We start from the raw sequence: 27,378 nt of genomic DNA on the forward strand, positions 1-27,378 counted from the left end.
AATGTGTCTCATCACACTAAAGTGTAACTCTATAGATTATGAATCTAATCATCAGACTCACAGATTGACAGAAGCCGATGACGCAATAATGGGGTCAAACTTTGATTATTTGTCGCACATGATGTGTGTTTATGGATCAGATTTCGCTCCAGCGCAAAGTCATGAATTATATTTCCTTCATAAAAATGCTGCGATTTCATTTAAAATCTTTTAAATGCAAACTTCTCTCCTGTTTTTTTCTTCTTCTTCGATTGTGCAATCAATTTTAGTTTTGGTTTAGAGATATACATCGATTATGCTAGTGATTTTTTATTATCTTGCTATTTATATATAGGTTTGTCACCTGTGAACGATAAATTGTTTTTTTTTTTTTTATAAAAAAAAGTTTTTGTTTTCAGTTAAATGTTGTACTTTCTCATCAGCCCTTTGGTCGATATCTAAATGCACGACAAGCGCGCTCCATCAATTTTTTTTGTGAGTTAACAATGAACATAGAAAAGGGTAACTTAAAATCGCAAAATTTTCGGCTGATTTTATAATTTGGCTCAAAATTTCCGTATTAAAGTTTTCTCGTAGCTAAGGTTGGCTTGCTGAATGCTTCGTATCGTGCTCTTCTAACAAGCGGTTACACAGAAACTTGTCTTGAACCAGCTCTGTCGATCTTTCTTTAAAGAGAAGAAAGTCGATTGATTGGTATGAATTCAAGAGCTTGACCTTTGCCTTAGGAAACTTATTCACCAAATTCTGTTTAACTAAAATGTATTTCCGACATTTAAACATCAGCCAAATAAAGTTAAAGGAGATAAAAAGCCAAATTGACAAGCACGAAATTTGCTACTTTTTAGAATTACACTTTGTTTAATTTTAATTTTACATTTGTCTATACAGTTTATCATCGAGAAACCATTTTGTAGCACACATTACGTAGATAATAAATTCTAGTTTGATTTCGTAAAAAGACTATTTCCATGGACAATACGAATATTATGGAGATGAGAGAGTAAGCAGAGAGATTTATGACAAAAAAGAAAAAAACTAGTTGAAGTTTGCGGAATCTCATGTACATGGTGTTTACCAGCAGCAATGCTTTTGGTAGCTTTCTTGATCGTGAACGGAATATGTAGATTGATGTTCTTCTCAATTTTTCGATCCAATGTATGTAAACAAGAAAACACGAAAAAGGTTTTTTTGTTTGTACGTTTCGTAACTATATTGTCACATCATCAGCTTTCTTACAAATATGAAATTTCAGTCTTGTTTTTGACTAGAATGTTTACTAACATTCTAGTCAAAAACAAGACTGAAATTTCATATTTGTAAGAAAGCTGATGATGTGACAATATAGTTACGAAACGTACAAACAAAAAAACCTTTTTCGTGTTTTCTTGTTTACATACATTGGATCGAAAAATTGAGAAGAACATCAATCTACATAATCTCATGTACATACCTACCTACCTTACCTACAAAATATCTTGCTCTCCAGCAAAAGATTAATTTGTTTGAGAACTTTTGAATTTCATTCTTCACTCTAGACTCTCAACTTTATCGCTGTGGAAAACTATGTTTTGGATCTTCTAAGTAATTCCACTTCCCATCCAGCAAATGTGCAAATGAGTTAAGTTCAAGAGCTTACCTATCAATTAAAAAAAAAATCGAACGAAAAATGATCAGAAAACTGAGACTACGGCAAAGAATAGTGAATGAAAACTTTCACTTGTCTCTCTCTCTCTTCTCCAATTTTATATTTTTCACGATTTTTTCGTTTTCTTTACTCTAAAAACATTTATTTTAACATTTATTGCTTATGGGGAATTTAAGATGCAAAAAATTAGAAACGGCCAGTCCAGTCATCTTCTATCGGCAGCGACGAAAGAAATGAGAGACAAGGTCTCGTTAGTGTTTTTTTTATATGATAGAAATTGTGTCGAAACAAATGAAGTAAAAGATTTGGCATCAAACACTAAGTGATGTTTTAAACAAAAGGAGTAACAGATTCATTGATTATGTGGCTGGGATTTAAACACTTATCTGGGGAATTGTTGCACAAATTTTACGTTATAAATGAAGGGATGGTCGTGTGGGATTTTTGTGTAGAATTGGTAAACATTTACTATTTCAACTTTTATTTTTTTCTATTGACGAACTATTGTTCGACATTCCAATCCGAAACTGTGTGTGGTTCTTATATATCAATAAATTTTTTACATTTTGTTTTTTTTTTTATTAATTTGATCACAATATGCTTTAATGAGCTTTTACAGATGTAACAAAACAAATTCCAAAATAAAAATGTAAATGAAACTCAAACCGAAATCGAAAATCAACACCAAAAAGGGGGAAGCTTTGCTTCAAAAAAATAGGAAAGCGAAAAAAATGGAGTCGCAAGGAAAAGGAACATAAAAACGAAATAAATTTCCATGCATAAAGGTCAGTACATTTCGTGGATAATATCTCAAAAATACTTGAAAATGTATACCGTTCCAAAAGAGACTAGGTGCGCTTTACTCCTTTACTTTATGAATCGACCTACGATATTGTTTTTAGGAAATTATAACGTTACGTTGGAGTCTTTGCGATCTTTGCAATGTATTGTCGATGAATCATAAAAAAGACGGCGTGGCACATATGTTATATTTCTCTAGACTCTTCAATTTATCAACTTGTGGAACAATTATGATTCTTGAAACATTAACAAGGTATTTTCCACGCACAGGAGCCTTTATTTGCAAAAATGATGAGATTAATTTCCATGACAAATCACTTTGGGTGATCTATAAAGGACGTACGTCCACACGACTTTCGGTAGAAACAGATCAACCCTAACCTGATCCGAATATTTTCTCACATGAGAGTGATTTATGGATAAGTGCCCTTTTGTATGCGAAATGTCCTCATTTTTCAGGGATATTGTCTCTCTGTGTAGGTCGTCGTAAAACAAAATATTTTAAAAATTTAAAAATTGTCACAGAAATGAAATTGTATTTTGAACTGATTTAAATTCCTTGATTTTCATTTGTTTTTCTTTGAATCACAATCGCTTTGGGTTATAATATTTTAAGTCTTACAGATCTAACATTTTCAGATTATTTTCTTTTTGCTTTTCTTTAACTAGACATCTAAATGTTTATCAAAAATCGTACTTTTCCATCCATGACATTCACTGTTTTTCCTTTAATTATTAATTGGTATAAATGTTTTCAATTTTATGTTATCCATTTCGACGTCAATTAACATTAATACTTACACAGTTTGAATACGTACTTAACGTTTAACTCTAAAAAATTTAAACTTTTTATTTGTTTCAAAAAAATTCGTTCACAAAAATAAATCCGTTTACAAAAATTATCGATGCATTTAATGGCTCTCGGTTGATACCATGCAAACAAACATTTTTATGGTTTCAATTAAAAATCATTTTTCATCGATGCAATTATTTATTGCTCGCCAAATTAATTTCGTTTTTTTTTTTCAAATTTAGCGTTGCATATTCGCGCCTCCTCGGTGTATATATGACAAATACAACAAAAAGAGTGGGTGTGATGTTGATGCATTACAATGTGATACAATGTAATATAATTTTACTCGCACCCTGGTCTTTCCATTCAACATTTATTTGATTATTTTATTCATTTATTTACGTTAAAAATATTTTACTTTTAATTTATCGATTAAACTTACATTTACGTTAAATTCACCGTGTTACAAGGAAGCCACAACCTACGGCAAGAACTACAGCCGTTACAACAGTTGGCCAAACAAAGTTTTGCTCCTATAAATAAAAAAGGAAAAAATTGTAAATTTCATTAAAAAATATTTCCGCCATTCTAGCAAACAATTTGTAAATGGGAAAGCTACAATATCTGCCGGCTGCTAGGAATTTCGCGCCGCGTCATTCACAATAATTGACAAAATGACACATTTTGTATAAGGAAAATGTCACTTTGTGGGTTATTGTGAATGTCACGGCGCGAAATTCCTCAACACCTATCTGCCACTGACGTGCAGCGCCTCAAGCAACAAAACAAAAATTGAGCTCTGAGTTGGTACACAGTGATTCCCTATGAAAGTGAAATTCGTCAACTCTGTTAGGTCAGGTGGAAAAAATCAGGTTAAAATGAGAATCAGTTTATTACAGACAAATGTTAAGTTGCAGTTGGCGTCTAAAGTTTAACTAAAGCTTTTAAGAGGCATGGATACTTAGCTGAAATTAGAGTCTACTCTTGGGCGTTTCGTATTGTATTTTCGCTGATAACTTTTTACGAAAATCCTTCTCGAAAAATATAAGTCGAAAATAAACGCCACAAATGTGTCAACTTTCAAAAATTTTGTTTGTGGCAGCTTGTTTAGTTCAGAGAAAAGAGAACAGTTTGCCTAAACTGCTAACATTTCTTAGAAATGGTCGAACTGCCACAAAAAGTCAAATTTTGATTGACACAACTGACACATTTTTGTAAAAAGATAACATCAGAAATGCAGTCTACTTAAAAAAAAACGCCATTGTAGGCTTTTCAAGTTGAAAATTTCAACAAAGTATGCATTCCCCTAAGGCCAGGTTACATAGCACGTAAACATTTGTGATAGTAAACGCCTTAACCTGGCCTTAAATAGAAAAAATCCGAAACAATGACACACTATAGTTATTTGAGGCTGTCATGCCCAAATCGATAAGTTGGCCCTGTACATTTCACTACGTTCTGTAAATTAACTTTGAAGTACTTGATTTAAGTGATTGAACTTCAATCATTGAAGTGCGTCTTTGTTGTTCTGAGCAACTGCAAAATCTAGTACTTCAAAGTCTAAGGAAACAATGTGAATTTATGAATGATTCCGCTCATTGTAATATTTATTAACAAGGAAGAAAGGTTATTACGCTTATTTGTAAACAGTAGGAAGCTTGTTCGTAGACCTGTTTGTCTGGATGTTACAACCATTTCTCAAAAGCTCCGAATACGTCGACGAAATATGTTGAAAGATCAATAATTCCTGAAATTTCAGGTCAGGTCATATAATTTAAGAAAAATAATCCTGACCTGAACCTGGTTTCAATCAGACTTGTCAATTCAGGTTCCAGGTAACCTGAATCTTTTATACAAATTTTCAGGTCAGACTATCACGTTTCAGGTCGAGGCAGGGGTCGAGGGGGAAACGACTATTTTTTATTGATGTGATTAACATGATTAACCAGTGATTAACTTGATGATGAATTGGTTATTTACCACCATTTGACCGTCGCAAAACTACAAATAAACGTGAATTAATCAATGTTAATCACCGATTAACCGTTTGGATTCGCAAATCTTATGTTTCTGATTAACAGATTAACTGATTAACCATGTTAATCACAAAATAGTGGTTTCCCCCTCGTTTCAGGTCAGGTCAGTTCTGATCAGATTCAGGGAAATGAATGACCGCCTGTTAGGGTTATTATGTCTGTGTAAGTGGCATTTTCGAAGATATGAATATTATCAACGCACTCCAAGCATGAGTGGTACTCTAAATAGGGTATTGAAACTTGACAGTGTGTCACACAACTGTAAAAAACCATTTAATCCAGAATAGTTCTCTATTTGGCAGCTAACGACTATGATCACTTTTGCTTGAAGTAGAGTAAAATAAACCAGGCAGGAGCGGTTCATTTTCGAAACGTCAAATAAGGGACCTAATACACTGTATGAAAGTGAACTCAAATGAACACTGACATAAATTGAAAAATTTTGTTCGCAAAAAAGTTGGACTACTAGATTATTCAGGTCCCTTGTCAAATCAGCGCTCCTGCCTGGTTAACTTTACTCTGTCGTGATAGTTGTACCTTTACATCATAGAGAATTTTAGTCTTTTGATTGATATATAGGCTGTTTCAAGGGTTGCTGTGACTCTATACGATTCAAAAACATTCTGTGATCACCATAATCTTTTCGCGATTACAAACCAGGCTACAACCATTGCTACGAGAAAATGTATGGCACAAGGCTTATCGATAATAAATTCAGTTTGTTCAACGCATCAATCTTTATTCACTGACCGCAAAATTTTCCCTCGTATTCGCAACTCAATAGCCAACCTTTCCCGTAATCGCATAGCAATATTATGATGATAGATTTGTAACGAATCAAACCATATTATATCATCACTAGGTCATTTTTATGGCCCATTAGGACGGGACAAACTTTCATACACTTTAATTTCACATGTCCCCTTCACATTCATCTTTCGTGTTTTTCTGCTACTTTTTTCCGTACGTATTAGAACACATTTTTGTTTAACCATTACACACATAACAACCATTGTTCGTGTTCATGTGTTGCCTTTTTTACCCTATATACTATTCGAGAGAGAGTGCTACCCAAATGAATTATCCATCATGTGGCAAGGTTAAGTACGAAAACCCCATAACAAATAAAATACAAAATTTCATGTTCGAGTGTTTTATATACGAAAGATATAAGGGTCGTGTTCGACTGGATATAGAATGGTCTGCATTATAAAATGCTATAGATCATCACTCTTCCCTGTAATGTACAGATATTATAGATAGACGGACATGTTCATATGAATGGTGTGTTTCAAAGGATAAAAATTGAATTTATTATGATGAATGTGTTCTCGATACAATTATTATAAATAAATTTATATGGACACAGTTAAGTACTCCCATCCAAGCGTTATTATCAATGAAATGTTCGAACAATAAATGCTGCATGTAGAAATGGGGGAAAATCTATATAATACGAGAATAGAAGTGTATCTACCGTAGATTCCATGCAGCATAATAAAGAGTATGTTTACTTGAACGAAGAGTTTTTTTTTGTCTATGGCCGTTTTATAGCTCTTTTGTTCGATGTTCAGGGTCGTTTTTCTTCACTCACAAATTGAGAACAAAATGAATAATCATTTACGAGTGCACTTCATCTGGTAGTTATGCTTAGAATGATGCAGATTTTTGGAAAACCCGTTAGAAGTGCGGGCTTATAACTTTGCTCGTGTTTTTGTAATTTGACTAAGTTTTACCCCTGTCTAAAACGAATCCATGATCCAACACCACAGGTCGGCAAACATGTACCGGTAGTGCTATAGTACATTCTGTTCTTTCATTAATAAAAAAGTTTATCAAGAACAATCAACAACGAATCGGTGCCATTGGCACCATGTCCAAACAAGACAGTTGACCACTTTTTAGATCTGGTAGAAAATTAAATGTTTCTTTCGACATTTTGCATTAATCTGCAGTTCAACGATACAATTTCTCTGGTAAATATCGTGGCAGGTTCGGTGATTAGTTGAAATTTCATTTCAACTATGATTCGCCAGACTTGTTCTTGTGCAAATTAGTGTAGTGGTGTTAGTGCATTGTATCAAGTATCACTGTCGCCATGGCCTGATGAGAAAAGGTATTTTTGATCTGCATATTAATGCAAAACGGCGAAAGAAGTATTAATTATTCTCTCAGATCGAAACAGCGGTCGACTGTCTTGTTTATATCAAATAGTACGTGCACTTATATTGAAATCTATTCTCAGTAATGGTAATTTTAACATTGTAAATTGGCAATGGTCTTAGGAAAAAATCGTCCGGTAGCAAAGAGAATATTCCGTCTGTGCAATTAATAAACAATCTTTATAATCAGAGTTACAGACGCAAGCAAAGTTATTGATTGGCACGCACACAATAGTTAATAGTGTTCATTTCATGACATTACTAGGGATACTTAGAGTGGAATAAAACTAGTGCTCTTTTGCATATAAGCAAAATAAACAAACAACAACCGATCCAATTGCGTTGTTATTCTGAAATATTTTTGTTATTTAAGGATTAATTGGCTCAGAAAGTAGCTGGAGAAAAGGAACTAAGGGATTGGTATGATATAGAGAACTATACAATAAACAGTACTTCGAGGAGATTTGCATTATTATTTTTTATATTCGTTTTGTACCCGATAAGATAAGGCCGCTCCAATCAGTTTCGAGAAAACAAAATCGAAAAAGAAAATTTATTTTCGCTTACCTTAGACTTTGCAGCAACAGGACTATCTGCTTCGGTGTGTTCCACCACCCTCTTCTTCTTTTTCGGTGGAACTTGACCGGAAAACGGTTGTAGATGCTCTCGAGCCGCCAGGTATGTGTAATGCTCCTCCAAATCGTAATCGACCGGCACCGATTGTCGTGGAACGTTGCATCCATTTGCCATTGAAAATTCATCGCTGCTTTCGGCATCGTCATGAGTATCGTCACCAGTTGAATGTAGACGCCTTGATTGAAAAAAGCAAAAATTGAATAAACCAGGCGCAAAACTGGAGACAAGTTCAGAACACACCTTCTCAAACCATTGGCTCTGGATCTCCAGCATTGTGATGTATCTGATGCCGATGGTGTTCTGGGTGACGAATTCGTTTGCGGGAAAAATACATCGCCTCGATAATTGTTATGTCTATGACAACATGAGGGACTCGATGGAGGGCTTAGACATGCCGGTGTGGCTGGAAGAGAATGGAATATTTTTTAATAAAAATTCAAGTAATTGCATTGTCAAGTGAATATTATTTGCTCCGGAACAGAACCGCATACGGGAGCAGACAAAGAGAGAAAGAGAGAATAAAATTTCATTTCTACTGCACAATGAAAACCCGTAGCTGTGGTTAAGGAAAAATTGATTCTTTTTTTTATAAGATTGAGAACTTAAGTGAAATGTGGCGCTGCAACAGGAAGAGAAAAATTGCTTGGAAACTGATTGTTTTGCTAACTCTAAGCTTTAGATCTGTGTTTAATTGTGGAGTGTGATTAACAATTCAGCCTGACGTCATATTTATGAACGATGACCTCTTAGTCTAACTAATTACGTTTATTTGCGATGTACCTACTTGAGTGGAATTCGAAGCAAACACAATACCGAAAGACACAACACATAAATCTAAAAAAGAGCGAAAGAATTTTTCATTAACTAAATTATCCCATTCGTTTGTTTTGCATGCGCTTTTGTTTTTAATATTTCATTTTATTATCCATTTCATTACGGTAATTGAATGTGTGTAGTCGACGATATGTGTGCTTAAAGTTGATGTTCTCTGTTATTGTGTCTGTGACCTGTGTGCGAGCATGATTTATTATTTATTCATAAATTTACGTACATATCGTACTTGGGATCAATTTCTAATTGTTGTTGAATTATTAATTTCTTGTTTCAACATGGAAAGGAAACATTGTTTAGACGAGAAATTAACTTGTTGTTATGGCGTTAAAAAAATGAGTTGGCAGTTGGGATTGGTTCAACAGTCTAGCCTGGACATGGGAACACAATCAATGTCCTCGTAATTTAAGTAAAATAGAAACATGGAATTGATGACCTACAGCATGGTGTATTTAGTTCACATATTTTATAAATAAGGCGAAGGATATCGGAGCAGCTAAAATCGAACTCCTGAACTAATGTTCGAAGTCAATCAAATTAACTCCACCGCTTTCTAGAGACTTTGGGACTTAGGTACTTAAAGTTAAATAAAGTTGCATTGATAGGAGATTAGGCCTTCAGCTCATTAACTACTGCAGGACTTATATGTGAATATAAAGCTAGTACTGTTGCATGATCTGCTCCGCGTCTCAGTTCAGGAAATTAATTTAAATTTGACTTGCTCACATATCCTTCGCCTTATTTTTAAAATGTTTCACCAAGGCTGAAGCTGAACCAAATTTAATTAAAAAAATCGAACTACAAACCAGTATCTATACGCCGCAATTCCGTTCAAAGCTACATGAGATCCTCACCAAAAACTCTATAAAAATTGAAAGTAAATTCTGACACAAAGGTTCTGTCTCATCAATGCAGATTTCTGTGAAGTATGCTACCACCTCCACAGGAGTCGTTTTGACCTCATATTTTGTTTGTTTAAAAAATATTTGGGTTTAAGTGCAAGCTCAAACAATCGGTGCTCTTAAAAAGCGAAACGTTTTAATTGGATTACATTTCTAATTAACACAAAAATGCACCAGACGATAAACAGAATGAGCATTTAAGTGCTTCGTCTTGCGTTAATTATTTTGCAGATAGACGATACACTCGTTCCGATAAAAATATCACAAAAACCAATTTTATGGTATAGTGAAGAATGTTAATTTTTTCTCATTTTCTCATCTTACGTACAACATTAATCGGTAAACGGCTGTGTCTCTAACGTAATAATAATTCTTCATCTTCATTTTTATACACTTTGGCTGCGTAATTTATACGCACTTGAAATGATTTCTTACTTTATTCGTTAAATCTTTCAGTAATTAACGACCAATTATTTCGATTTTTATTGCTGTTCTGCTATTGCACACGATCATTATACGAACATCGAAAAAAGTTTTTGAAATTTTTTTCATGTGTTTTCTTGAATGAATTATTTGTGATAAATTGATGACGAGGCGTTGTAAGGATGGCGGTAATTTATTGATGAGACTAGCTATTTAGTTCCTATACTGTCAACAGGATAACCATCGACATTAAAATTTAGATTTTATTTTCGAGAGATTAATGTCCCCTTCCCTTTAAATTTATTACGTTTCTACTATGCTGGGAGAATTGATGGCCAAGGGATTGTACTCATATCAAAATTTGGACAAAAAAATGACTTCGAATGTTTGCGCACTTTTTTTGCTCATATCTCTGGAGTTCAAGCTATCGAGTCGTTCGAAATTCATCTTTTGAAATTGTGGTCGTAAATTAATAGTCGATGCACCGTTGTTCAAAAGGTTTGGTACATGTTTGGAACATAAACCAACTCGTCAGAAGAAACATTTTGGACGGTGGTGTATAGGCTACTGCTAATGAAATTTGCTTTACTGTCTGCCGCATGCGTAAGTTGCCTATCACGTAAGAATTCACGAAAAATGAAGCGACACAATTCATCATTTAATGGATCACTTTCGAAGGGGGCAAATTGCTACGTAATAGTAAGCTTTAGCATTAGGTACGCAGTAAACCCCTTTAAATGGTGCTAGTCAGGTGGAACGATCCCAACCTGACAAAATGACTTTATTCGAACGTTATTGATTCTGATTCTGTTCGTTGTTCCTAATCTTCAGATTGTCATTTTACTGAGCTGAAAAAATTACATTTTCTCTGACACTATTTTGGTGTGAAGACGAGCAGTTGATGAGACGAATGTCAGAAACACCAGTAAGAGTAAACTTGATTGTTAGACTAGTAGAATGAGGCAATAATAGCACTCAATTTCTTATAGTACACTGACAAAAAAGTGTGAGGATTTCACCTGTCACAGGAAATTTTGTCACGAGGTAATCTACATTATTTGGCGCAGCTCTTGTAGATTATCTGGAGACTAAATTACCTGCTACATGTGAGATTTTCGACTCATTTTTGTCAGTGTAAACAAATTTGCGTAGTTCATGCTAAAGTGAACTGTCCAGGCTCAAGAAACAACTCCTCTCAATAACACACCCATTCCAACACAAACGTAACCTAAAACATTTTCTTTGCAAATTCAATTTGACAAAAAATAATTTTTTTTGAATTTACCAATCTCGATAATAAACCGACACACATGTCCTCGAAATGTGTTAATAAGCAATTATAAATTGTGAACAATTCGAAAAAAAAATTATAAATTTTATTTATCGACTGTATGCAATCTGAAGAAGCAAACCAACCGTAACCACAACCAATTTTTTTTACTTTAATTTTATTCATATTCGTTTTGCACAATCCTAGATTTAGCACCAATGTCATAAAACATAACACACAACGAAAGAGCCTGAAGACTGTGTTGTTTGGGTATATTAATAGCAAAAGTGTGTATATACAGTGTGCAACCAGTGCATGTGCAATAAACAAGAATGGAAAAAAAGTCTCTCGTACATATTGCTAAGTCAAACAAAACAGGTTTTGGTATAGATTTATGGGCGTTGAGGCGATATCTGACTGACTATATGAAAAAAAAAAACAATTTTTAACACTGTCGTTTATAGACTTAAGCGTACGTGTTGTTATATTGAAGAAAGGGGCGATTTTTCAATTCACCCTTTTGTTTGATTTCTTTAAATCATTTCCGTTCAAACGGTCATTGAGGGGTTTCATTTCAATATTCTTTGAAGAAAGTGATGGAAAACTGTCTTTATTCAAAGTTTAGAAAATAATAAGCCAAGCGGACTGTGGCGTAATTTTGTAGACTGATAATAATGTTTACTAAGACATCATAATTATGATTTTGCGATTGAGTTATAGCTCATTCGATTCAATGTATCACCATCGCATGATTGGCATGATTGGTTCCTAAAGCAAATAGGAACCAGGACATTTCGGACCTTCAGTTGCTTTGTCAAGGTAGAATCAGTCTTATAATCTCATCAATGTAGCCAAACTTTTGGAAAATTCTACTAAAATCGCTCCAGGCCGGTCTACAGGAGACAGACTTTCCTAGTATAAATGTCATGTCACGGAACAGCCAGTCAAAAACGATTGTGGGCTCCTTCCAACTGACCTTTACTGCACGGCCTCTGGTGCCGAAAACAAAATGAAATTTTCCAAGCGATTTACTCACAACAGTCCAACGAATCTAAACTCAATCCGAATCTTGACCCTTTGTCCCAACGACAGCAAGATAAAAGACAAGCTTTGACTAATGAGGTCTTTTATAACGAAAAACGTGTTCTAAACAAATGAATTGAAAGATTTCTGAAATAAATCTCTAAAAATAATAATCATAATAATCCCAACGGCACTGTTTAGTCGGGAGCAGCACTGTTAAGTCACTGGTTTGACAGCCGGTTTTGTTTCACGGAGTAACTGTCCAAGGCTGTATACTTTGGGGAGGTCACGCAGATCGTCATTTTATTAGATACGCGGGAACACACCTTTTCCATACAAACAAACTCACCAAAATTGAATTTGTATGGCGTGGTGAATTTTTTGTATGAAACGTGGTGTGTAACCCGCGTATCTGCATCTGCGTGACCTCCCCAAAGTATACAGCCTTGTAACTGTCAGCTAGTATGAATTAACCACACTAGCGGACCACATGCTTAACGTGAATTCCGAACCACGCCTTCAAGTATAGACGTACTATCCTAATTTGTACAAACTGTGAAATCTTAAGATGCAACATTTCGTAATTACATCTTCTTCCATTAGTAGACGTAGTAGACATACCAACTTGAAACCTTGCTGCTGACGAATACTAATGTTGTACGCTAAAATTAACCTTTACCAATGTAACGCCGGGGTAGGGCAGCTTCGATTAAATAATGTAGAAATCATTAAATAATATGCTTGAACCGAGAATGTATCGACACTGTACTCGACTCGTATAAATTATGCAATTTCAATTTAAAATCAATATAAACAAACGTACTGTACGTCAGTTCATGTTTATTGATGAAATATAAATTTGTAATTTATTTTAGCAGATGTATTAAATGCACTTCAATGTTCTCAAATTGTCCATTAAAATGTAATAAATTTTCAAGGTCTAGTAGATTAATAGTTCACGATTTCTTTATACATAATATTATTATTACTTGCAGTTTCGCTTTGTTTTTGTCGTCAGACATCCATATCGTTCGTATCGTCTCTTTTTCCATATTTTATTCTTGCTCGATTTCTTACTTATTATTACGAAAGTGGCAATGAAATGAATTTTTAAGTCGCAGTTAGAAACTTTGTCACATTTTTAATTTCAAATGATTTGAAAATGTTTGAATTAAATGAATTAACGATTGTCGTTGAAGAAAATACAAGTTAGAATCAGTCGTTACGTCAGGCATCAAAATATTGATTCAATTGACAATAGTCTGCAAGTCATCATAACAAATGTGTAAGCTCAAAATATATTTACCAATTCATTATAACGATTCAATCTGCTACTTCATTTGCTTTAGTATTCTGCACCGAATCTTGTACTTCTTTATTTTTTTGCGCGTTTCGAAAGAATTTGACGGAACAAGCATTTCACGTCTTTATGTAACAATTACAATATAAGTTTCAAAGCTATATGAGGAACTGATATGCACATAAGTTCTGGTATTATGAGTAGAAGCTAAATTTCTTCTACTGCTTCCACCACCATTTCATCTGATTCTGAAAACCTAAAATGTTGAGGCACAGTCCTCATTATGCGTTCAAAAGATCTGTACTGTTAACATGACTTATAGTAAATTTAGTGACGCAAGAAAGCTGAGACGAGAAGCAAAACAAAAATAGTTACTTTTTCATTGTAGATTTCTGTGAAGATGGTTCTAAAAACCAATTCTTTGTGTGGAGTTAAGGTCTTTCTACTACTACAATAATTTACCCGGATTTGTCTATCTAGAATCGTTGTGAAATTTTTAAGCTTCAAAAAGTGTCCACCAGAGTCCCTTGCACCCATTGAAAATTTGATTGTTCCATTACCATACCCGATTACTCCTACCAATTATAACCTCAATCTTTCTTCAATTTTTCTTCCATCTTTCTTCTCGCGGTCTGGGTGTCAAATTCGTCACCAAATATTTACTTAAAATGGCATTGAAGCAGACGGTGTCGCTTCGCTGCTGTAGATAAAAGTAAAACTCAATCGAGTTAAGTCAGGAAAATCACAAGAATTTCTCTTAAAAAGGTAGCCAAAACTTCGAATAACAAAAATTATAAAAATGACATCGGAGAATGGGCGGCCTAATTGAATGAACATAGAATCTGTAAATAGTTCAATAAGGGAAAAAAAGTTGGAAATTTCACTTCGGGAGTGTTGTTTGTGGCCCACAGGCCACAACGTCTTTCACAACAAAGGTTTTCGAAGTTTCAGCTGAGGTGAGAAAATGATTATTGTGAAAATTTCTTTGCATGCTTTTGATTTCTCTAGGGTCAAGAATCTCTTATATAAAAATTCGGGATAGAGGAAAAAATCACGTTTTTGTCTGTTAATTGGGCTTGGCTTCGCCTCGGATCAACAAAAATACACACACGAAAAATCGACTTCTCAACTTTTTATTCTTGTTAAATTTGTGACAGTTATTTGCATAACTAAGGATAAAAAGATGAAAAGTCGTTTGCATTTTGTCGATCCGAGGCGAAGCCGAGGTCAATAAACACACGAAAACGAAACTTTTCATTTTTATCCCGAATTTTACATGCTAAGATCGTCGAAAGTAGTGCCTTAAGCATGAAAAGTACGGTTTTCGATGCATGTAGCATGTAAAAGACTATTCAATTAGCCAACTGAACTTAGATATTTGAGCCTTTTATTTCTTTCTACTTCCGCCGGGACTGTTACTTAATGACTTAATGGTAACGTAATGGTACCATTTCCCATCCGTATCTCATTCCGACAACGTAACAATTTATTTTATTTTTTATTCCGTTCGAATTCGTATTACCCAAAATGTAATTCTTTTTTAACAATTTTAATTTGAGACCCACAATTCACCGACCAGATAAATTACACCTTGAATAATAAATAAATAACCGAAATATCCCCAGATTTTAATAAACCAATTAAAATGCAATAAACAACTTTGTAAATTGTAAATTATTGATGGTGAATGTGCGTTACATTATGCATAACGATATGAAAAACGATTTTTATTTTCCACTTTTTTTTTACCCCGTTTTGTTTTATACTGTGTAAAAGGAACATACATTATTTACAACTTACTATGCATACAACGTGCATTAAATCGAAATGCTACCTCGCTTTTTTACCAACGAAATATTGCTACTGGATATATATGAAACGAATAAAACGACCGAGCCAAAAAAATGTTACAAACATTGTATTGTAATGTGTGTAATGCTTTTAACCATTGTATTGTTTGCATTACTTACAGTTGAGTAACTTCAATTTTTTTTTTGCGTATGGTTGTTGTATATCTTGGTGTATTAATGTAACGACATGTAGATTTACAAGCGGTTTATTTATGAGTGTTTCTAAAATGTCCTCACACTCTGTGTTGTTGGACGGGGGTAAGCATACAATGATTTGGTTTTTTCGGGTTGAAGTTAACTCAATTTATTCGGAAACATTTCAATTTGATTGATTGTTTTGTGCGGAGCTTTCGGCGACTCGGGTGTCTGGAGTTTTTATGGTATAAATGGAAATCCGTCAGTCGAAGGGAAATGCTTTCTGCATAATGTGCAGTGCATATCGTTGGGATGGATGTTAGAAAGGACGGTTTTGCAGTGATTATTTTTGGTATATTTTCCAACACTTTTCAATATTTTTCACAATTTTCCGAGTATTTCCAAAAATTTTACAAATTTTCCAAAAACAGTTTTCCTTCTCCTTTTCCTACTCTTTCCTAGATTTTTCAACATTTTCCGAAATTTTCCAAAGTTTTCGCAATTATTTCCAATATTTTCCCAAATTTTTCAATATTTTTCTGAATTTTTCCAAATTTTCCAAAGTTTTTGCAATTATTTCCAATATTTTCCCAAACTTTTCAATATTTTTCTGAATTTTCCAAAATTTTCCTGGATTTTTAAATTTTTTTACAGATTTTCTCAAAAATGTTTTCTCGAAAAATACCAGGGAGTTCATGAGGGAAAATTCAAGAAAATATAGATAAAGCTATTCACCACTCACTGCACTTTGTGCAGAATTTGTTGATGGGAAGTAAAGGTTGAAGGTGAAGAAAATATTGTTCGTCAATAGTCTCCGGATATGTAACCAGTGGGTCTTATTTCATTCATTAAAAAAGTTTGGTAACTTGCGCCCTTGAAAATCTCACCTGTAGCTGGTAATTTTGGCTCCAGGTAATCTACAATAGCTGCAACAGCTGTAGCGCTGTTGTATTTTTTGTATGCGGCGCTACAGCTGTTGCAGCTATTGTAGATTCCCTGGAGCCAAAATTACCAGCTACAGGTGAGATTTTCAACTCTTTTTCCTCAGTGTTGCAGGATGTGTTCTTGCGGAAAGAATCCTTTCCCTGCCTGTCGATGCTGTCGCCTAGATTATATAACATACTCAACGAGTACAATACAATCTATTACCAGCAATTGCCTGAAGGAATTTTACGTTCAATTTTTATGTTCGTTCAACTTGTTGTAGGAAAGTCGATAAAAGCGGTAAGTTGATGTGAAACAGAACTTACAGGAAAATTTTATTGAGTGTCAAGTGACAACAAATTGTCACCTTACCATTTCAGTTTCGATACCAATTTAATTACCGACGACTCTGCGGCAAACCCATTTTATTATAACCCAACGCGAATACTTCCAATGGCAACGTTAAAAACAAAAACGTTTTAATTCAGTAAGCAGTAACTCTTGTAATAAAATTTTCATTTTATCAATTACACGAAATTAATTGAATTCATAATTCAATTATATGTTTTATATGTTGCAAAAGAAACGTGCGGTTCGATTGTATACGTATAACGATGTCGTTTCATAAATACGGAATGAGCAAACGAGTTTTCAAAGTTTTTCATAGTTTTTCTTTGCCGATATATTTCGTAGATAGTTGAATCAAGCGGTGTGTGAATGTGGTATACCGCACTGCAATGGAAGCAGCTCTTTTTATTACTTGTTAGAACAGCTGGTATCTGTATAACCAGTGAAAAATTGCGGGAAAGTTAAAGGAATTGGATAAAATTGCAGTTTGTTGTTTCAAACTTTTAAGTTAAGTCAGCAAATATTTTCGTTATTTCAATGTGTTGGAAAAACACTCGTGCTCCAGTCGTCAATGATTTTATTCATTCGAAGAATTTTATTTCTTGTGATGGCACACTCCGAATTTCGTCTTACAATGAGACATTTCATTGCAAGGGTATGAGCTAACTTCACTAGCTAGTTGTAGTTCCGACGGCTGAATCGACTCCGTTAATTTTTACTAATTTTGCCGGTACAATCCAACCCGTTTCTTACTAAATTGCTGAACATCAAAGAACGTGTCGTTGAATTACGAGTTGAGGAATGCCGATTAACATATTTTTGAATTGACCCCTTTTCAAGTCTCGGTTTTGGCGCAATAAAAAATTCGATTTAAAATGAGCCGAAAGTTTGAACACACAAAAATCGTTCATCAGCATTCCTCACCTCCTAATTCAATGGAACTTGTTTACTTTAAATCAGAATTATGCCAATTAAATTTGAAGCTCCAATGGACACTTGATAGATGAAGGTAAAATTGAACAAAACGCTTGTTCAACTGTATCAGCCTTGAAGGAAAATGTTTCGATTAACATAACAGATTCAACGATCTTTATTCGGATGTGCTCTTGCCATTCACAAAGCAAATGCTTAATACGGATAAAGGAGACGTTTTCGGAGGCAAAACAGACAAACTTCGGAAAACCTTTTTCCGTTGGAACGTTTACAGTTCAGTTAATAATTGTCACAGAAATTCGTAACAACTGGAGAAATGAAGGAAATAATTGAACAAAAAACAACCTTCACATCCACCCAACTCCAATTTATTGATCGATGATTGTATCACGTTTTCAAAGCTAATGTTCCAATCAACCCTGGAAAGTAGCCTACAACACAAAATTAGCAAACGACCATCCTAAATACAATACGTTTGATTTGAAGACTATATCGTCGACAATTCCGATACGATTGTTCTGAGTATGAATGACCATAGTGTTATGCAATACGTAACCAAGAATTAATAAACTTTAATGCATCCAAAGACAACACAATATGATGTTATGTAAGCAAACAGTGCAATTAGTTGCTCGTTGTGAACGAATAAAGTGTAATGGGATATCATTCTGTTTGTGAATGGAACGCTATACGTATCGGTTGATGTCTTGCAATCGGCAAATGATATCAAAAGAGTATGTATAGCTGTGTACCACTTGTGTACGAGAAAATGCATAATGTACATCATAAAATACGCGATTAAATTGAGCAACACACAAGCGCCAACACCAGTCATTTGTTTATGTTTTTAATGAATATTTTGAAATGTTATGGCAAATGCCATTACTTGCATACGTTGAACGGGTTGAACGTCTAAATATTTTCCGATATAATTTTCTGAAGTAAACAGAAATTGGTACGCAGAAAATTACCATTCAACTTCACATCCACTCGTACAGTGGGTAAATATTACTGGCTGCTACTGGTAATGACACATTTTACATGTAAAATATGTCACGCGATGAAAAGTTTTCAAAATATGGAACGGAAGTATCTTGAACGCAATTTAATGATTTTTTTTTTAAATTATATTTTATATCAAGGCTGCACACTGGGGTCTGTGTAGACGACTGTGTGTAATCCATTTAAAATTTAATTTTATATGAATTAGGACAAGCACTCGACATGTATTTGAATGCAGATACTTGTTGACAAAAATCACGATAAGTGTTCTGATGGTGCACACACGCCACGGACAATAGTGGCAATAATAGTCAATGATGATGACAATAGTGGTAAATTTTCGGTGATTGTGTATGGAAAGTGGTGCACATTTTGGACAATGAGGATTGTAGAGTAGATTCTGTAATATCGGCTCTGCAACTACCGTCCTCAAAGCAAAGTTGGACTGAAATTAGTGCGATAGTCCTTATTCAACATTTTCAAATTTATGACTCCAAAGAAAAAGCCATAACAACTGATACAACCAGAACTTTTTCCCAAAAATCGATCTTATAAAATTCGTTTTGTAAGCGAAAATGAACTGATCAAGGCGAAAAATGACTGAACTACGCGCTGATAAAGCTTTAATCGAAGTACTTCTTCATTAGTCGAATTTTGTAGGATCGATGTCTTATATACAGCTACGATATGCGATAACACAAGTGAGACGTTAAGCTTCCCCTCACAACATAGGACTTTTAACAATGGACAATTAATGCAGTCAAAGACTGACTCAAAGTGTGCCCTTGTTGAGGCTAGAATTTACAAACCATCAACATCGGAACGAGACAGTTACATTAGGAATTGTATATGAACATCGATTAGTTTACAGACGCTAATTGCACTGAATCGACCAAGAAGAATAGAATGTCATCAACACATCGAACTATACGTTAAACCAAGTTGTCATCATCATCATCGACTCGATGTTGTTTGTTTACATTGCGAATAAGAAGAAAATTAAAATGCGATGGACGAGTTATTGACCTATTTAGAAGCAATATTGAAAATGTGAGTCACCATCAGGTCGAAAAAGAAATCGAAATTATATGTCGACTTTATGTAAAATGGTTCGACGGTCGATTCTTAGTCACAGAAAATAATTTACAAAATTTCACCACAAAATGAATCATGATGTACCGTTGATTTGTTGATTTAGTAAAACATGTTCTCGGTGCTTGAACGAGTTTCAAAGCCGAGTTTTATGAACCTGTCCATTCTGGATGATATGTTTTTTAAACAAACAAATCCGATTTTTCTGACAGTAACTATTACCTTGTGGTGATGATAGTAAATAATTTGTGGCAAACAATGCGTTGAGAAACATAACGTTAAAAAAACATCGAGATTTTTTAGCGTCGTAAACTTGTCGGAAATTGAGTCTGACGCTTCTTAACTGTGTACGGTAGGTAGATCATCTTGAATCAACCAACTCCTAAGAGAGTCTATTTCCGGTAAATTTATTTGGTAAAACTTACCAAACTTTACCAAAAATTACACAAAGTTACCAAAATGTCTAAAATTTACCAAAAATAAATTTGGTGAATTTTGTAAAAAAAATCCGATATATCAAACGTACCCAAAGCCAGTACTTCGTGAAATACTTCAATTTTGTGTTCACAAGGACATCTGTCGAATGGCATTACCCTAACGTCTTCTTTGAATTGAAGAATTTCAGCGTTGATATGGAATTAGTTAGAAAGAATGAATGAATGAATTAGTTCTGACTACTTGCTGCACTAAATTTAAAAAGTTAAAAAGTTATGACCGAACTACAGATCATATTCGAAAATTCTTTGTCAACTTAAAAAAAAATCCGATGAAAACTGGCAGATCATCTACATCTGATCATAAAACCTTGAAAGACTTAGAAAATCCGTGGAAATTCAAACAAACAAACTTATACAATTGGTAAGATTCGAAGACACTTATGTTCCCCATATTCTTATACTAAGAGGAAAGTCCATTTTAATGAGAACTTGAAATCAAGTACCCCTCGACAGCTACATTCGGTATATTCAGCTTCATCTTAAACTTTGCATTAAAATGTAAAATAAGAAAAAAATGAGTCAAACAAACCTTGTAGCAAATTGGCCGAATACAACGATAGAGCTTCGTAGAAAGCTTGGACCAAATGTTCGTCATTGACTGGACTCTGTAACGGCGTTTGTGTAGCTGAAGAAATCGTACTTTGTGATTGCGGCGTCGAACCATTCGATCGTTGGTCGTCACCATCTGGCACAAAAAAGGGCACAGCCATCGTGATGATTGCAAAATTGTTTATATATTCAAAGTTTAGTTGACGAACACAAAAAAAAATTGTTTCAATTTGCTTGTTAATTACAATTGGAGAAAATTTATTTCACAAAAAATATTTTTTATTTTAGTGTCACATATAAAGTACAAAAAATTATTTTATTTTATTTGCAGTTTTTCAATTAATTTTCCTCTATTTCACAGTCAAATCCTTTTGAAGTGGAAAACTCGTTTTACATTTTCTTTTATAATTTTCACTCTTTCTAATCTGGATTTTCTGCTAAGTGCTTTTCATCCATTATCAGATTTACGGTAAATCCTTTCTGTTCATACGGATTTTATTTCACCGGAAAACAATTGGTGTTCTTCCTCTTCACTTCTTCTTTACTTTCAAAGTTTTTATTTTTTGATATTTTTTTTAACAGAACAATTAAGCGCCGCAGATATTTTCTTTCTCAAATGTTTAATCCAAATTGTAATTTAAAAAATTAGCCACAAATGAACCACTAACACCGAATTACAATTTTTTAAAAGAAACAATTCTCAAACTGCACTCCAAAATTGTTCAAAAAATAAAATATTTCATATCAACAAGTAAAGCGCTTAGGGACGTGTGATGTAAAAACACAATCTAGAAAATATGGAAAATAAAACCGAATAATATTCTATCCACAGAAACAATTCAAATACACGTCTCACTCGCTTCGCTGTTCGTAATCGACTGACTGTATGCAAGTTCCGCATTATATTCTCGACGCATTCAACACACCGCGAGAGAAACAAACAAACAAAAAAAAATCTTCGGTCTAAAGAGATCCATCGTAAACAGTCGTGTGTGCTGTGTTTTGTATAATAGAAAAAAGATGTTGAAGAGAAAGAGGCAAACTGCATGCACATAGTTCAAAACGAAAAATTGTTGCATTCGGTTCCAGTGTATTTGAATTAATTATTGTATGCCTTTAAGTGTGGTTGTCGCAAGTTTGTATATATGTACGACGAAACCTCGACTTGTAGATTTAAGGGGAAATCAGTGTAAAATAGACGAACCGACGGTGTAAGCATATACTATACCAATTATTATATGGTATAAGATTTCTGTAAATAATACATACGCCACATATACATCCATGGAACGATAAAAAGCCAACGCTTGACATCATTTTTAAACGTATAATTTATATCAACAAGCTGATATATATTGTAGAGTATGCTCGATATAGTAATGTTTGGGACTTGTTGATTTTAAAACTAAATTTCGATTCTGTTTAAATTTGTTTTTGTTTTAAAAAAAAGTAAATCAAACTGAATTGGGGATGGTATTTAATTAGGGAAAATTAAATGGGAAATTGTTTGGAAAAGTTGTATAAAGCGTACGGTGCACAGTAGTTTTCGTTGAGTTGTTGAGGAATTTGTATACTTCCGGGAAATTTCAATTAAGTCGATTCAACCTGGACATAACTTGTTTAGCTTTTCTATTGACGCACTTTAAGGGCGACGTAAATTTCCTATTTATTGAGTTTTTTGCTCAACAATTTAGTGATACCACGTTGAATGACGATTTACACTCAAGGTCCACCGCAAGGATCGAGATATAAAATTGGGTTGTATCAACGCACTGCTCCTAGCATGAACACTTCTTTGACAAATGTCCAATTTGGAGGCTTTTGTGATGAGAGCTACCGCTTAAGAAATCAATCTTGTATTGTGTGTTTTAACTCATACAACGAAAAGAAGTCATATATATTTACGAAAGAAACGCAGTGCCTACTGTGACTTCATCAGCCTCCAAATATTTCTTATGTTCATGCTAGGAGCAGTGCGTTGGTTGTATACAAATTTGATTTTTTCTTTATGCACAACTGCACCTCGATCACCACCGTATGCATCGAAAAATAAAGATAAGAGTCGTCTGACGAATGAGATGGTTCCAGCACGAGCCGGAGACGAGTTCTGAATTCGTATCAGCTAAAAAATCTTGGCATATCTTGGGCATACATTTCAGAATTTTTCTCGTAATTTAGACCCTCAACATGGAAAACTGTATACGCATCTGTTGTGGACGGTTGTTTTTAAGCAATTTCGTTTGTCGCCCTATCTTCGTTCCTGCTACAACTCACGAAATTGACTATAATATACCGTCCACAACAGATGCGTAAATAACTATTACATGCTGAGGGCGTCGAGGTGCCTAAATTCATCCGTCCACAAACATAAAAAACTTTTCATGCAAGTTTTATGATTATCAGCATAAACTATGCATTTTCCAAAAATGCGCGTTCATTACACAAAACAGAGTGGTTCGAAAATGACATTGTCGGTTTGGGCAATGGAACTCTATCTATTTCGTTAACAAACATAAGTGGTGTTAAAAGGCGACCACAGTAAAGAAACGATAAACTTTTTGTGGAAATTGATAAACCTTTTTCTCGTCTGAACTAAGTGAAGCAACCGTCTTGACGATATAGTGATTTTCAAAAGGGATTTTCAAAAGGAAAAAGTCATTGCATTTTGATATCGGGCATTTCTACATGAAGGGCATTAAGGTGGAAGTGTTTAGAGTAGGTAAAGTATAAAAAGATATCGAATATGGAGTAGCGGCAACCCTTGTAACGGCTGTCCTAACACTCAAAAATACAAATAATTTCCCTTTATTTGTCGAGCCATTTGTCACCATTTGAAAGTGTATTGAAAGATCACGAAATCGATCGAAAGTGATACATCTCGCAATTTGCTTCTCATACATTTGCATCGTGAAGAGACACATCTCTTATTGCAAAAAAAAAGTAAATCCAAACGCATGGCGCAATTATATAAAATCTCCGATAATGAAGGAAAGTGCTAGGCTAATTAAATTAATTAATTTAATACGCTGCTGCATTAAAAACCAGTAAAATGATATTGCATTTCAAACAATTAATGCGCTTTAATTTAACTCCCAAGACAAGTTGCTGCATGCAGTTCGCTATAATATTACACAAGCATTCGTAAAACGCATTTCCATATATAAAAAAAACGTGTCCACACCACCACCAATACGGTTTGTTTGTAAACATTACCAATACTGTGGAAGTGTAGAGACCATGGCTGCGCAATCAATTCTTCTTTATATGATTGTAAAACTTGTCTTTCCATTTTTTTTTATAAATACAACCGTATAATAACAGCGAGTGGTAGGGTATAAGACATAAGATATTGTATCTACGCGCAAGTATCATGTCAAGTTGTAACGAAAAATAAGCTGTACGTTCAAAATGCAACATGTTGATTTTACAGCACCTATTTGGTTGTTGTTGTTGCACCATGTCCATGGAAAATATGTAAAATTTATTTGAATTATCATTTGGTGAGTGAATTTACTTTAAAAACAGACAGAAGAAGAATTAGTATGGTCTAGCAAATGATGCGTTTCATATTCAGAGATTAGCACTTCATACAGCCATAAATGTTCACTTAAGGCTTTGAAGCTTCCAAATTTCTTCCTTTCGCCATTCTCACAATGTGAGAATCTCACATCAATTATGACTTTCTTACATTCACCCTGAGCAATCTATTTCACAATATCTCCATCATTTAGTTGCACAAAGATGCACTTAGTCAAAACAAAACATTTCGTGTTTGCTTGAGTGGTATGAGTTGTATTATATACACATGGAACAGAACGAAAGTTTGTTCTTTTCAGTTTTCATTTTTTTTTTGTTATGGGCGAATACATGCACAAAAGATACGTATACGTACGGATACGGTTAATTCTTTTGTGTAAGAATATTGTCTTGGAAATAAAAGCAAAGTGAGAATATAAATAGTCGTTAAAGTTAAGTGTAATAACCTTTGCTGTTATTGCCAGTACGGTGTCACATTGTCTGCATTTTCAATCAAATGATTGTAAAGCTATACTTGTACTGAACATTTCGTATTTTAAATGTTTAGGTACCTGGGCGCCGATTCTAGTGAATTTAAGAATTAGTAATTTGTCAGTTGTTACCTTGAAAGTTACGAATCGTATGGACGACCACTCTTAGCGTTAAGGTGGCAACTGTCAAATTATGGACTCTTAAATTCATGAGAATTGGCGTCCAGGGCGCCGATTCTCGAAACATTCGTAACTTTAAGTATAGTTTCCACTTAAAAAGAGCACTCCGTTTAGCCTCCGTTTACATGACAGTTGTAAAATATAACAAAGGAACTGTCACGTAAACGGAGTAAAAAATTGAAATAAATTCAATTTCCACTCCGTTTGCGTGACAGTTCTTTTGTTCTATTTTACAACTGTCATGTAAACGGAGGCTAAACGGAGTGCTCTTTTTAAGTGGAAACTATACTTTAAGAACTCTTATTACTTGACAGTTCTTATGGGATTTTATCCACGCAACTGTCAAATTACGAATATTTGAAGTTACGAAAGCGTGAGAATCAAGACCAGCGGCTTGTTATTGGGAATATTAATCTGAAAAAACTCCGAAAAATTTCGGAACTTTTTTTTCGGAACTTTTTGATAATTATTCGGAATTTTTCCGAATTTTCAGATTTAAATTTCTTAATAATAAGCCCTGTTAGGACCGCAAATCATTTTATGGAAATGAGATATTTTTGTAGTCAGGAATGATCGAAGATCTCACTCTGATCGAACTAGTTTATCTACCCTTCAATGCATGAACTGTATATACCACTCTTGAATACACCAAACAATCTATTCCGAGTCCTGGTTTGAATAGTGTATTTATACCCAGAGTATTACCAATGTATTACTTATGGACAAAGGAATTAAAGCGATCACATTATGTGCATTTTATATAGATTCATATTATCATCTGTTATTGACAACGGCGTCAATAATTTAGCTGGGGTTCCTTTAAATAGCAAAACGTATATTAATGATAAAGAAGAACAAGATCTGCTATCAAACATATTATGCGATGCTTTAAACAAAAAAAATAATCAATTAAAGTAACAGAAGAGGGGGGAAAAACTCAAGAACAATTATGAAAATCGCTTATTTCCGTCAGCATACAATGTACAATCTTTTACTTCATTTGTTTTGCCAAGCGTTTTGCTACATAAAAGAAGCTCTATTTCCCGATGGGGGAAATATTCCGTAAATGTAGCGTTTCACTTGCAGTAGACCACGGCAGAGTAAAGTAAACCAGGAAAGAGCAGTCAAATTGACAATAGACCTAAATGCATAAGTCGGCTTTTGGTGCAAAACGCTTAAGAGGCACCGGCACTTAGCTAAAATTGTAGCCTACATCTGCGTGTTTCGTATTTCATTTTTGTTAATATCTTTTCATCAGAATCCTTTTTGAAAAATGTACGACCGCAATTCCGACCACGAATCTGCTAGCTTTAAATAAAAATTAGTTTTGGTTGTAGTCGTTTGATCAGCTCTGAGAAAAGTGAGCAGTTTCATGAAATTTTCATAAACTGCTCATTGTTCTCAGAGCTGGTCAAATTGTTACAACCAAATCTATTTTCTGTTAAAAGCTAACACATTTGTGGTCGGAATTGCGGTCGTACATTTTTGAAAAAGGATTCTGATGGAAAGATATCATCAAAAGTAAACTAAAATCCTGTATTTAAAAATCGCCCTAATGTATGCTTTTCGGAAAAGTACCGGTGCCTCTTAAAATGCATGAAACGATTGTAACGGGATTTAGGTCACTCCTTTGAATGTTTATTCGTCCTCTGCTCCTACCTGGTTTACTTCACTCTGACTTGAATCGACACTTTCAGTGACCGACAACGGTAGCAATTATCGAATACATAATTTTTCAAACTCAACTGCAACAACTATGCTGAGTGTAATGCAATGAATCTATTTCACGCAAACAAAAGGCTCACTGATTGCATATGAACCGTAAACACGGTGCGGTAGCACAAGCCAATCTACATTTTATTCAATAATTTGATTCGAGAACGGCTTTTATGAAGTGAATTACAGATCAATTTATTACATCGTTGGTTTTACACGATAATACGGTGCATGTAAGATGTGTTTAGGTGTGGATATTAAATGCAATCATTGGCATCGTAAAAATTTAAAACAACAAACAAATTAAAATGGTATCCTGAACA

The 27,378-nt window shown here is 34.3% G+C and overlaps 1 protein-coding gene and 1 long non-coding RNA gene across 2 annotated transcripts; one reads left to right on the forward strand and one right to left on the reverse strand.

The window, feature by feature from the left end:
• Positions 1 to 227: 227 nt before the first annotated feature.
• LOC119084298 lies at positions 228 to 23,052 on the forward strand. Its single transcript, XR_005089039.1, has 3 exons — positions 228 to 601; positions 4,151 to 4,155; positions 23,041 to 23,052. It is a non-coding gene; the product is annotated as an uncharacterized LOC119084298 (long non-coding RNA).
• Positions 3,157 to 22,042, reverse strand: LOC119084283 (cell death protein hid-like). Its single transcript, XM_037194209.1, has 4 exons — positions 21,133 to 22,042; positions 8,314 to 8,476; positions 8,005 to 8,248; positions 3,157 to 3,772 (listed from the first exon to the last, which is right to left on the reverse strand). The coding sequence occupies exons 1-4, from the start codon at positions 21,311 to 21,313 to the stop codon at positions 3,695 to 3,697; spliced, it is 666 nt and encodes a 221-aa protein (XP_037050104.1). The 5' UTR covers positions 21,314 to 22,042; the 3' UTR covers positions 3,157 to 3,694.
• Positions 23,053 to 27,378: the final 4,326 nt, after the last annotated feature.

Source organism: Bradysia coprophila, unplaced genomic scaffold (assembly GCF_014529535.1).
Source record: "Bradysia coprophila strain Holo2 unplaced genomic scaffold, BU_Bcop_v1 contig_732, whole genome shotgun sequence".
NCBI lineage: Eukaryota > Metazoa > Arthropoda > Insecta > Diptera > Sciaridae > Bradysia > Bradysia coprophila.